Source organism: Saprolegnia diclina (genome assembly GCF_000281045.1).
Source record: "Saprolegnia diclina VS20 unplaced genomic scaffold supercont1.30, whole genome shotgun sequence".
Lineage (NCBI taxonomy): Eukaryota > Oomycota > Saprolegniomycetes > Saprolegniales > Saprolegniaceae > Saprolegnia > Saprolegnia diclina.
Genome location: NW_008246097.1, coordinates 78,762 through 90,445, shown reverse-complemented (window position 1 = coordinate 90,445; position 11,684 = coordinate 78,762). Strand labels below are relative to the sequence as shown.

The 11,684-nt window shown below is 59.9% G+C and overlaps 7 protein-coding genes across 7 annotated transcripts; 3 read left to right on the top strand and 4 right to left on the bottom strand.

Moving 5' to 3' along the window:
* Window positions 1–79: 79 nt before the first annotated feature.
* On the top strand, window positions 80–1,417 carry SDRG_09366 (hypothetical protein; the record flags this gene model as incomplete). The annotated part of the gene is made up of 1 exon (XM_008615292.1): window positions 80–1,417. The coding sequence occupies one exon, from the start codon at window positions 80–82 to the stop codon at window positions 1,415–1,417; it is 1,338 nt and encodes a 445-aa protein (XP_008613514.1).
* Window positions 1,418–1,611: 194 nt separating this feature from the next.
* On the bottom strand, window positions 1,612–3,456 carry SDRG_09365 (hypothetical protein). Its single transcript, XM_008615291.1, has 2 exons — window positions 2,663–3,456; window positions 1,612–2,599 (listed from the first exon to the last, which is right to left on the bottom strand). Exons 1-2 carry the CDS (start codon window positions 3,431–3,433, stop codon window positions 1,655–1,657), a joined length of 1,716 nt encoding a protein of 571 aa, XP_008613513.1. The 5' UTR covers window positions 3,434–3,456; the 3' UTR covers window positions 1,612–1,654.
* An 8-nt stretch (window positions 3,457–3,464) lies between these two features.
* Window positions 3,465–4,516, bottom strand: SDRG_09364 (hypothetical protein). The gene has a single exon (XM_008615290.1). It carries the CDS (start codon window positions 4,417–4,419, stop codon window positions 3,526–3,528), a length of 894 nt encoding a protein of 297 aa, XP_008613512.1. The 5' UTR covers window positions 4,420–4,516; the 3' UTR covers window positions 3,465–3,525.
* A 363-nt stretch (window positions 4,517–4,879) lies between these two features.
* On the bottom strand, window positions 4,880–6,430 carry SDRG_09363 (hypothetical protein). Its single transcript, XM_008615289.1, has one exon. It carries the CDS (start codon window positions 6,381–6,383, stop codon window positions 4,914–4,916), a length of 1,470 nt encoding a protein of 489 aa, XP_008613511.1. The 5' UTR covers window positions 6,384–6,430; the 3' UTR covers window positions 4,880–4,913.
* Window positions 6,431–7,152: 722 nt separating this feature from the next.
* SDRG_09362 (hypothetical protein) lies at window positions 7,153–8,284 on the top strand. The gene has a single exon (XM_008615288.1). The coding sequence runs from the start codon at window positions 7,172–7,174 to the stop codon at window positions 8,168–8,170; it is 999 nt and encodes a 332-aa protein (XP_008613510.1). The 5' UTR covers window positions 7,153–7,171; the 3' UTR covers window positions 8,171–8,284.
* A 310-nt stretch (window positions 8,285–8,594) lies between these two features.
* Window positions 8,595–9,742, top strand: SDRG_09361 (hypothetical protein). The gene has a single exon (XM_008615287.1). The coding sequence runs from the start codon at window positions 8,624–8,626 to the stop codon at window positions 9,620–9,622; it is 999 nt and encodes a 332-aa protein (XP_008613509.1). The 5' UTR covers window positions 8,595–8,623; the 3' UTR covers window positions 9,623–9,742.
* On the bottom strand, window positions 9,740–11,339 carry SDRG_09360 (hypothetical protein). Its single transcript, XM_008615286.1, has one exon. The coding sequence runs from the start codon at window positions 11,307–11,309 to the stop codon at window positions 9,834–9,836; it is 1,476 nt and encodes a 491-aa protein (XP_008613508.1). The 5' UTR covers window positions 11,310–11,339; the 3' UTR covers window positions 9,740–9,833.
* Between the last annotated feature and the right edge of the window lie 345 nt (window positions 11,340–11,684).

Sequence of the window (11,684 nt, the reverse complement as noted above, 5' to 3'; positions counted from 1 at the left end):
CGCGACGAGCCAGTGCTCGCCCAACGGTGCGCGCGTCCCGTCGCTCGACCTGCCGTGCAACGCATCGATCGTTCGGGGCATGGCTGGCTACTGCGAGGTGCGCAACCGCACCAGTGGCGTGCTCTCCAACGTCATGGAGATCGCCTGCGACAGCATCGACGACCCCGCGGTCTTTAGATGCGACGACGCGAAAGCCTTCTCCGAGTACCCTATCCAAAGCGCGCGCTACGTCCATCCCGAGCCGCTCGTCTTCGGCAAGCAGAAGCGGGGTATCGTCTTCTCCATTTACGAAGATGCGATTCCAGGTGTCTATGCCATCATCCAGCTGCTCCGGTCTCCCGACTACAACTGCACCTTGCCCGTCGAGCTCTTCTACGAGCCCCATGTGATGGACCCGACCAAGCATTTGCTCTTGCAGGCGCTGCTCGTGGACGGGTCGGTCGCGCTTCGCACGATCGACGATCGCGCGTTTAGTCATTTCCGCACCAAGCCCTATGCTGTCTACCACGCCTCCTTCGAGCAGGTGCTGCTCCTCGACTGCGACAACATTCCGCTGCGCGACCCGACGTACCTCTTTGAGTCTCTCAACGCGACGACGACGACGGCGATATTTTGGCCCGACTTCTGGCAGCCGTCGTACTCGATCTTCAACGTCCACGCGCAGAGCTTGTTGTGGCAGTACCTCGACATGCCATTCATCGGTGGGTTCGAACAAGAGAGCGGGCAAGTCCTCATCGACCGACGCGCGTCAGCCCGGGCCCTCCACAAGCTCATGTTTTACACAACCGGGCCCTCGTCGAGCAATGCGAGCCTCGTCTTTCTCCACTCCAAGCGGCTTCTCTACGGCGACAAGGACCTCTTCCGGTTCGCTTGGCTCAACACGTCGACGCCGTACCACTTTATCCTCGAGCCGCCGGCGTTCGCGGGCGTGTACCGCTGGTGGCTCACCAAGTTTTGCGGCCTCAGCATCATCCAGTTCGACATGTCCGGTCGCATGACGTTCCTCCACCGCAACATGGCCAAGCTCAATGGCGACCCGCGTCAAGTGCCGGTCCTCCGTGATATTGCGCGCTTCAACACGACTACGTACAATGCGAGTGAGCACTACCTGGTCGAGTGCAAGGGCCGGCAGCTCGGCGGCAAGCTCTGCTGGGGCTTCAAGTGGCCTTTTGTCCCTTATGATGTGACACCGATGGGCGACGACCACCGGATTCGGCGCGTCGAAGCCCAAGTGCTGCGGTTTGCGATCGACGCCGGCACGCTCGGGCGGCTGCACCATCTGTACGACAACGACCCGCCGAGCGGGTGGTACCAGCTCGACTTGGTCCTCGGGCTTGGCACGCTCTCGGTTGTCGCGTCGTTTGCGTACCGCTGGGTCGGGTGTCGCCGGCCGCGCAAGCCTCCGGTGTCGTCGTAGCTTCTTATTTAGTCGCGATCAACTAGCGCAGCTGATGATGATGATTGCGGTCTCGTGGTCCAGTGGACGGCCTCTCCACGGTCCGGCTCGGCTCGAAAATGGAGCTGAAGCAAACCGACCGAGCCATCGACTCCACGGCTCGACCGTCTAGGGCGACAAGGTGATCGGAGCCGGCTCTTGCGCGATGCAACGCGTCGTGATAACTACTATGGTATATATTCGAGGGTAATTCAAGGCCTACAAGTCGTCGTGCACGTCGTCGTCGGCGTCGGCGTCTTCGGAAAAGTACTTTTGCTCCATAAAGCTGTCGAAAATCGAGTCTTCGTCCTTGTCGGCAAACATGTCGGACGCATCGTCGCGCATGAGCTCTTCGAGGTCCGGCACCTTGAGCTTGTCAATGTCTTCCTTGTCCTTCTGGCTCATGTCGTCGAGGAGCTTCCCGCTGTACACGTCGTCCGTAAACTGCTTGGTGAGCGCCATGTACTCGTCAAAGTCGGTCGGCTGCTGCGCGACCCAAATGCAAAACCCGATAAACGCGAGGAGCGCCATCGCGCGGTACTTGGTTTCCGACGGGTCCGTCTTCCGGAGACTGTAGAGCGGCTTGAACGAGTCGATGACGCCGAGGTTGTCGTCAAAGATGTTGGGCAAGAACCAAAATTCGATGCCCGCGAGCCACAGGATGAAGAAGGCAAAGAGCCGGACGATACAAAACACGATGATGACAATGAGGAACGTGACGCTGAGGTACCAGACGCCGATCTTGGACCACTGCGGCCAGATGGGGTAGCACACGAGGCCCGTAAAGCCGACGATGAGCGCGGCCGTCAAAAAATTGCGAAACGTCTTGGGCCCATCGTACATCCACGTGTAAAAGCCGTCGGCCGTAAACTCGTGGCTCTGCGACGGCTGGAGCAGCTTCTTGTTCTTCGCATCGCGCTCCGACCGGTGGATGAAGCCATGCGTCACGAGGAGACGACCCATCTCGAGCGCGTCGTCCTTGGAGGCGACGGGCGACACGCAGTACTTGCTCGCCGAGTCGTGGTTGATGAGGAACTTGCCGAGCTTGTCACCGCGGAAGAACTCGACACGCTTTCCGAGCTCGATCGCTTGCCGGACCGGCATGCCATTGCGGCCCCGGAGGAAGTCGGCCATCTTCTTGACCGCCTTGAACTCGGCTTCCTCCTACGTACATGCAACCATCGACATGAGCAACGCGGGCGAGGTAGACGACGGAAGAAGCAGTACCTCCTTGGTCATGGGCGCCGCCGGGACCACGGGCGCAGCCGCGCCATGCGAGTGGTTGCCGCCACAGCAGTCCGAACCCATTGCTCTACTTGGAATGAAAATGGGAAGTGAATTTTCCAATTTCCATACAAAAAACGGTGACGTGGCTACGACATACAAACGCCAAGTGGTTTCCGCTGTACGGATACGACAACAGTATCCGGTCGACCCTGTTGATGCGAACACACTCGACACCTGGGGACGCGACCGCGTGGCGACAGCACAGACCTTGAGGCGGACGGTGATGCCGAGCGCACGCAGCGGCGGCGCGAGCCAAGGGCCTTGGGCGACGCATTGGACCGAACGGCCTCCCGTTGCAAGCAAGCGCGCCCGGCGAAAATGGATGGCACCGCGGCTCGCCGCCCGGCGAAAATGGATGGCACCGCGGCTCGCCGCCCGCAACGATTGGCATGCTGATGGAGCTCCGCAATCAATCGGGAAGTATCGAGGACGTATGCTATAGCAGCGCCAGCCCACGTCCGCTCGACAGGTGCCTGGATACGCGCCCGCGGTGGGTCTTCGCAGCAGAGCTTGACAAGCGGGCGCACGGTATGTTGGTCTGTTCAGAGCTCGATGTTGCGTCTGCCTGTTTCTGTCCGACCTTTCTTCGGCCGTTGCCAGCACGTGTGTCCATGGCGTGCGGTGCTTGCTCGGAGGAGCATCCTCGAGATTCGTCGTCGCACGTCGGACCATCGGTGTCCATGTCGCAGCGCGCCGGGCTTGCCAGGACATCTCCCGTCCCTTGTTTCATTGACACATGGAGCGCTAAAGTTACGGAAAGAATAGTGTACATGCTGGGTTACGCTAAATATACATCGAAAGAGTTACACGAGCAAGCGGCGGAGGACGCGGAAGATCGAGTAGACAAAGTCCTTTTCTTGCTGCGAGAAGCGGTTGAGCACCGTGCCCTTGTACGCCTCACGCACGAGCTGCCGCCCAAAGCCGAACGCGCCGCGCTTCCCAAACGACATGGGATTGTAGACAAAGTAGGCTGCGGTCGCCACGAGTGCCGTTGCCACGACCAGTCGCTTTGTCATCGACCCGAGCGGCGCCTTGCCTTCTTCCAGAAGCGGCGACGTAAGCAGAGGAAAGCTGGGGAGAAGCCACACATGGCGTCCCGTTGCGAGCCAAATACTAAGCCAGACGCTCACGCGCACACACCCAACGGCCGTGCTCGCGAGTGCCAGCGTGACTCCGCTGTTCCAAACCGCCGACTGCGCCCAGAGCGGCCAGAGAGGGTAGAGCGTGCAGAGGCCTGCAAAGCAGACCAGCGCGACCGTAAGCACGTTGCGGAGTGTCGCCGAGCCTTCGTACATCCACGTGTACAAGCCGTCGGTCGCGAACGCCTGGTCCTTTGCAATCGCGAGCGTCGTTGGCGTGCCCTTGAGCTTCTTGGCTGTCGCCACCTTCTCGGAGCGGTGGATAAAGCCGTGGTAGAGCAGCGAGTGGCCGTAGCTCGCGAGCGTGTCGGGCGACGCATCCGGGAAGCAGCGGCGGATGTCCTTGCCGCGAAAGTACTCGACGCGTCGCTCCATCTCGATGGCATCGCGGTACGTCTTGCGCGAGCGCAGTGCGTCTGCGATGGCTTGCGTCTCGTCCATCTCGAGGACGACGATGGGCGAAGCGGCGGACGGCGCGTCCAGGACCGTGCGTGGCGCAGCGTCAAACTGCTGCTGCAGGAACGAGTCCATCGCGTCGGTCATGAGCTGCGGCGCCATGGACGTCGTCGCGAATGTGAGAATGAGCCACTCTGCGTGTGTTGCTGGTTGATGGTATCAGTGCTGATTGCGTCGCGTCGCGTTGGATTGGCTGCGGTGCAGCCAATGAGCATGCGCCATTTAGCATCTTGGATCGATTTGGCCTTGAAATTGTATACCATACAAACCACAATATATTTGGCTACGTGGCCCGCGATAGGAAGGCGGAATAAAAATACCTTGCTATTTGTATCAGAATCTCCAAAATGCATTGTATGAAAGCGTCTTGTTCTTTGTATGGGACACGTGGCACAACCGAATTCGAAAAACCGACCTGCCAACAGACACATGCCGAGTCGATGACGTGGCTGCGTACCCATCTCGCTCAAGCAGGAACGAAGACGCGACTGGGACGCTACACTACTCGATCTAGACTCCTCCCCAAAGCGCCACCGCATCGATTCGCAGAAACCAGAAAAGAAACCAGATGTGGAACTGGGAAGCACCAAAAATTTTCAAGACAGACCGCTCAAGATCCGGTCGACGGCAGCGTTGACGTTGCCAAAGGTCGCTTGCAGCGCGCGGAGGTTCTGGTCGCGGTTCGTGAAGCCCATGTCGACGAGCTGTGTGAGTTGAGACGCGTAGAGCTCTTCCGGGTTGCCGGCCGGGGCGGCGGGGGCCCCAAAGCCGCCGCTAAAGGGGTTGTTGAGGAACGGGTTCGGCGCACCAAACGGATTGGCAGCAGCGTCCGCGCCGGCCGGCGGCGCGCCGAGGTTGCCGAGCATGCCAGTGCCCTGGAGCTGCTGCATCGCCGCTTGCATCTGCATGATGGCCTGCAAGTTGGCCGGGTTCATCATCGTGCGGAGCGTCTCGGGGTTGAGGAGCTGCTCGCGCACCGCGGGGTCGAGCGCCTGGAGCTGCGGGTTCATCTCCATCATCGAGCGCATCATCTCCGGGTTGTTGCTCAGCTGCTCCATCATCCCGCGCACCATCGGGTCGTTGAGCATGGCCGGGTCAAAGCCGCCGGTGCCGAGAGGATTCGCCCCCGCGCCGAACGGGCTAGCGCCCCACGGGTTGGCACCAAACGGGCTCATGCCTGTCGCCGGCACCGTCGTCGTCGAAGGTGTACCCCACGGGTTGGCCGGTGTCGTCGATGCGGTCGTGGCCGCAGGAGGCGTCGGCGTTGTGCCACCGACAGCGCCGGGCATCGGGAAGGCCGAGCCCTGCATGCTCGCGCCGCTGCTGGCGGCGTTCATGAGGGGCTCTTGAACTTCCGTGTACATGCGGCGAAGTGCGTTGAAGCCTTCGGGATGCGACTCGATGTTCCGGAGCGCCGTGTCTTGGCTGCGCATCATCTCGCGCATGGCCGCGGGGTTGCGCATGGCCTCCATGCTCCGGCGAAGCATCTCTGGGTCGTTCATGACGTGGTTGAGCTCGGGGTTCTGCTCGAGGAGCTGGCGCATGGCCGGGTTGGCTTGCATCATGTTGCGCATGACCTCGGGGTTGTTCATGAGGCTCTGCATCATCGGCGACTCCATCATCTGCTGCATCATTTCGGGGTTCTGGAGCATCTGCTGCATGCCAGGCATACCACCCATACCGCCCATGCCGCCGAACGGAGACGGACTAGCGCCAAACGGCGAGGCACCGAACGGCGAAGCGCCAAACGGGTTGGCCGCCGGGGCGGGCGTCGGTGTCGCCGCTGCAGGGGCAGGTGCTGCCGCCGGCGTAGTAGGCGCGGCCGGTGCGGTCTTGGCCGCGGCGCCCTTGACAAAGTAGATGGTCTGGTTGGCCTCAAGTTCGTAGCTGGCCAGCGTCAGTTCGTCCTTGAGGACCTTGCCCTTGTAGATGAGGCGCTGGAGGGCCGGCGTGACCTGCGTCGTCTGCTCGAGCTCCTCCTTGAAAGCCAAGACGGTGCCATCGAGCTCGGCTTCGACGACGAACTTTTCTCCGTTCGACCGTTTGACTGTGACGGACACGCGCATGACGTCGGCCGCTCCTTTCGAGAATCGAAAATGACGGCTTCCGCCACGGCGCGCATCAGGATTGGCCAAAAAGAGACCAATTACAGAGGACCTACACTCCGGATTACATCCGGATACGCCGACACGAAGACTTCGCGAACAACGCAGCAACGAAGGCCGCGGACGACCAGCCCAAAATGACGGTCGTTGGTCTGGAGAGACCCTCCTGCAGCAGTCGTTCGACTCTCTGGCTTGAGCGTTGCCGCCATTGGCATGATATTTGCAGTGCTCTCTTGAGGCAGAGCGATGCACTCGGCCACCAGTTTACGCCAAGCCCCCCGCCCCTGCTCTTGCCTCGTTCAACACATACTAGTACACATAATACCAACAAGACTAAGTTCTAGTGACCAATACAACTAAGACTGCCTTGGACTCAAGTATTACCTCGTTCGCGGCTCAAGCTAAGGTGCTGTGGAGAAGGTCAAGCACAAGGACAAGGACAAATTTGTTGAATCCCATTCAACAAACTTGTGCTTGTGCTTGGGTACGCACGGTACTTCGTAGTAGAGGAGAGGGGGACCAGATACTAGATCTCGTTCATCGTCGGCTTTGTCCGCCGTGCCACGCCACGTCATTCCCGCCACCGTCGTTTAGAAACGGTATCGCAATACGAATCCATCGCCGTCTCTGATTGGTGTCTTTTTTCGCTGAACACCCCACCGATTGGCCCGTCCCAGCCAATCATGGACGGACTTTCACCGCTTGACGACAACAGGTTGCCACAATCAAACTTCCCAAGCTCCAGCGACATGGGCAGTCATCACTCGGCGCCACTGACGCCAGCCGCGTTCGACTTTTACACCACGGGCGAGCAGGTCGCTACTGTTTTGGCCGCCGAGGTCCCGCAAAAGGTCGTGCTCATCACGGGCGCCAACACGGGCCTCGGTCTCGAGACGGCACGGGTCCTCGCGGCCAAGGGCGCGACCGTCGTCATCGCCTGCCGGACGCCCTCCAAAGGCGACGCGGCCGTCGCGTCGATCCTCAGCGCGCAGCCCGACGCCAAAGTGTCGTTTCTGCCGCTGGACCTGGCGTCGCTGGCGTCGATCAAGGCGTTTGCAGCTGCGTTCGAGGCCAAGCACGACGCACTGCACGTCCTCATCAACAACGCCGGTGTCATGGCGTGTCCCAAGGCGCCAACGACTAACGGGTTTGAGACGCAGTTTGGCGTCAACCACATTGGCCATTTCTACTTGACCAAACTCCTCTTGCCGACGCTGATCAAGACGGGGACGCCGGCCGCGCCGGCCCGCGTGGTCAACCTCGCGTCGCTTGCACAGTATCTCTTTGCGCCCGAGCAAGGGATTCTATTTGACGACCTCAACGGCGACAAGCACTACCACTCGTGGGAGCGCTATGGCCACGCCAAGCTCGCCAACGTCCTTTTTGCCAAGGAGCTCAACAAGCGGTATGCGAGCCAGAACGTCATTTCCGTCTCGCTGCACCCGGGCTCGATCCCGAGCTCGGAGCTCTCGCGCTTTGTGGGTCTCGGCAATGCTCTGCGCGCAATCTCGGGGCTGCGCGCGGGCACGATGCGCCGGCTTTTCTGTGAGAGTTTCAAGTCGATCCCGCAGGGCGTGGCAACCACGGTCGCGACGGCCCTCCGCCCCGACGTTGTGCCGGGCGCCTACTACTTGGACTGCCAAGTCAGCGACGAACTCCACCCGAAAGCGACCGACGCTGACCTCGCGGCCAAGCTCTGGGACGTTAGCGAGTCGCTCGTGAACGAGGTAGTGGCCAAGCTGCCCTAGTTTGTGCCTACTAACGCTCTTTTGATGTTGACTTTTCTCTTACTTGTTGTTGGCTCTTATAGCACTAACAAGGTGGAAGGGAAACAATAAATTCAAGTATATTCTGCACACGACCATGCAAAATCGCGTTGGTCAAGCGCCTCGAGACGCTGGGGTTCGCGCAGACGGCCGTGGTCGTGTCGGTTGATCGGGAACGTGCGCTTGGCGAGAATGCGAGCTGCTCGAACGTACTCGACTGCGCTATGTCTCATACCTTCCCACTCGCCTAGTAGCTCTCATTACCGGTCTCGACTCTATTTTTTTCGTCCATGGATCCCCAAACGTCCAAAATGGCGCCAGGTAGAACGATTCCTGATGCGTGATTGGCGGATATTCTGCGAAAACGAGCCAATCACGCATGACTCAATCACCCAACCGCCACAGCTCACGCTCATTTTGAATTTAGATCGGGCAATGGGCAACCAAGCGTCGTCAGCATCAACCGACGGCGCCTTCAACGCCACGACAACCGCAGACCAAGTCGCCGACGCGTTCGCTCCTCACTGCAAGGACAAGGTCGTGCTCATCACGGGCGCCAACACGGGCCTCGGCCTCGAGACGGCGCGGGTCCTCGCGGCTAAAGGTGCCACCGTCGTCATCGCCTGTCGCTCGGCCCCCAAGGGCGAAGCAGCTGTGGCTCTGATTCTCAAAGCGCAGCCCGACGCCAAGGTCTCGTTCTTGGAGCTCGACTTGGCATCGTTGGCGTCGATCAAAGCATTTGTGACGGCGTTCAGCGCCAAGCACGAGCGGCTGGACATTCTCATCAACAACGCGGGTGTCATGGCCTGTCCCAAGACCACAACGACCGACGGGCTGGAAATGCAGTTTGGCGTCAACCACATTGGTCATTTCTACCTGACCAAGCTGCTATTGCCGGCGCTGCAGTGGACGGGCACGGCGGACGCCCCCGCGCGCGTCGTGAACCTCTCGTCCATGGGCCAGAACCTCTACGCGCCGGACGAAGGAATCCTTCTCGACGACCTCAGCGGCGACAAGTCGTACTACGAGTGGGAGCGCTACGGGATGGCCAAGCTCGCCAACGTCCTCTTCTCCAACGAACTCAACAAGCGGTATGCGAGCCAGCACGTCATTTCGGTCGCACTGCATCCTGGTGTGATTGTCGCGACTGAGCTCACCCGCCACATGGGTATTGCCAGCACCGCGCGCAGTCTCTCGGGCTTGCGCACGGGTATGTTGATGCGCGCATTCCGAGAGCCAATGAAGTCGATCGCGCAAGGTGCGGCGACGACGGTCGTTGCGGCGCTGGACCCGACCGTGCAACCGGGCGGCTACTACGCCGACTGCCAGCTCAGTACTGAGCTGCACCCGAAAGCCACCGACGCCGATCTCGCGCGGCAGCTGTGGGAAGTCTCGGAGGGCCTCGTCAAAGACATTGAAGCCAAGCTTTTGTAGCGTGGGACCTCCACAACGTACCCAGAGTACTAGAATATATTATGCACATCTCACCACACAAACAAAATTGTCTATCGCTAAAACTGGGAATAAAAAACAAGTCTATATGTAGTGCAACAATTTTGTCTGCGGTGTTGGAGTATCGTGACTGGCAAGGAATTTTACTTTCAAGCGTTGATGATGGCTCAAGAGCGAAGAACGTATGTCTTTATTAGCTAGGAAGAGCGACCGCAACGAGCGATGCTGGCGTGGAGTGCACGACAACAGCGTCCGATGTCAACCACAGCGTCGGTCCGAGGTATGCGCTCGGGTACGTCAGCGTGAATGCGTCAGTTGTGGTCACGTCACCACGGATGCACGTGGCGATCGCGGCCGCCACATCTCGTCCCAGACTCTCGGCCGTGGCATACGATATCTCGCTAAATGTCCCGTTGCAATGTACGGACAGAGTGCCGGGAGCTTGCACGATGTCGAGCGACTGCTGCGCCGGTGTCAAGAGAAAAGCCACCGAAACGCCGATTGAGAGCGCATTTGCGAGGTACCACTGGTGCCACGACGCAGCGTCACAAGATGCAAACATGTATGAGAGGTCGGCACGCGAGTTTGGGTCCATGGCACGCAGGTCTGCTGTCAGCAGCGGCCAGTCGACGAGCGCGGCCAAGCACGCATCGAGCTCGATGCAAGTCGCGTCTTCGTCGGTCGGTGGTGACAGCGCGATCGTCATGAATACGTGCGTGTCATGCCACTTGGACGCCAAGTGCGCGCTCCAGTTGTCGGGAAGGATCAACGGTGTCAGCACCGATGACGCGCTACCGTCGTCGCTGGATGGTCTTTCCGCTGCCCACGTCAAGTCGATAGGGCCGCTGGCCGACGCCAAGACGCAGCGAAACCCCAATGTAGCGCCGTCGTTGGATGTCGACACAAGCCATAAGTCTCCGTCGCGCACGTGTGTGGTGCTGGCGCGGGTCAGTGTCGTCGACGCTGCGAGCTCCGTCGGTGCTGTTAGGACCAGCGCGCTGGGTATCGACCAGTGCAAGACAGCACAAAACGACCCTTGGCAGTCGTGCTCGGTCGGTGTCGGCGGCGCCGATTCCACTGAAATATTCGATGGGGTCGGTCGAGCTGCTGCAGCGGTGAGGCCGGTCGTTTGCGACGAAAGGTACTCGGCCAGTGTCGTTGCTGCTGCTTCGGGTGATGTCCACGCGCAGAGCGTAAAGCTGTCGCTGGTCACGTCGACCAGTGCCACAGGTGCGCGAACGTACGCCTCGACGTCCGCTTGGAACGTTGGCCACGCAGAATTGCTCAGAAACAAATCCAGTGGGACGACGGACGCGGCGCTGAAGCACGGCCCTGACGGCGCGTCGCTCTCAATATAGTCGGTCGTGAGAATTTGGACAATATGTCCAGCGACAGCCATCTGAAAGCGCCTCTGCAGCGCTGCCATCGTCGGACGGGAGTACGGAAGCCATAGGACCATTGCCACATCGCTGGACGCGACCGTCGACAAGCTGCGCACTTGCAGGTCGGCGGGCTCAAGGCTCATTGCGGACGCTAGAACGGCGTGGACGGCGTCTCTCGCTCCGGAGGCAGCAACCAAGGTCGTGTTGGACCAGTGGAGCGTTGTCTGCAGATGCTGCGGCGTCACGAGGCGCGCCACGAGCCCGAGCACGAGCCACAGTCTTCGCATCGGTCTTGTGAATGTGCGACGAAATCTCGTGGCGTCGGTCGAAAGATACCGTTTTGGCCAATCGGCATCGACAAAATCGACGAGCGCGCATGTGATTGGCTGATGAAAGGTAAAGACACAAGATTGCTTTGGGTACCAGGATGCGATGGCCTATCCTGCCTTGGGTCGACGTATCCATCATCTATCCAACAAGACTCGTGCGTGGATTGCTGTTTAGGGAAATAATTATCTAGTCCGATTCGAATGCATAGTGCAAAGCGGCGGAGCGAATCTGGTCGTGTGTCCATCACTCTCCAAAGTGCAATTCCCTAGCTTCAACTTGGCACAAGACGATGTTCCATCGTTCGAGACTCGGACGGCTTTGGCCCATCACGA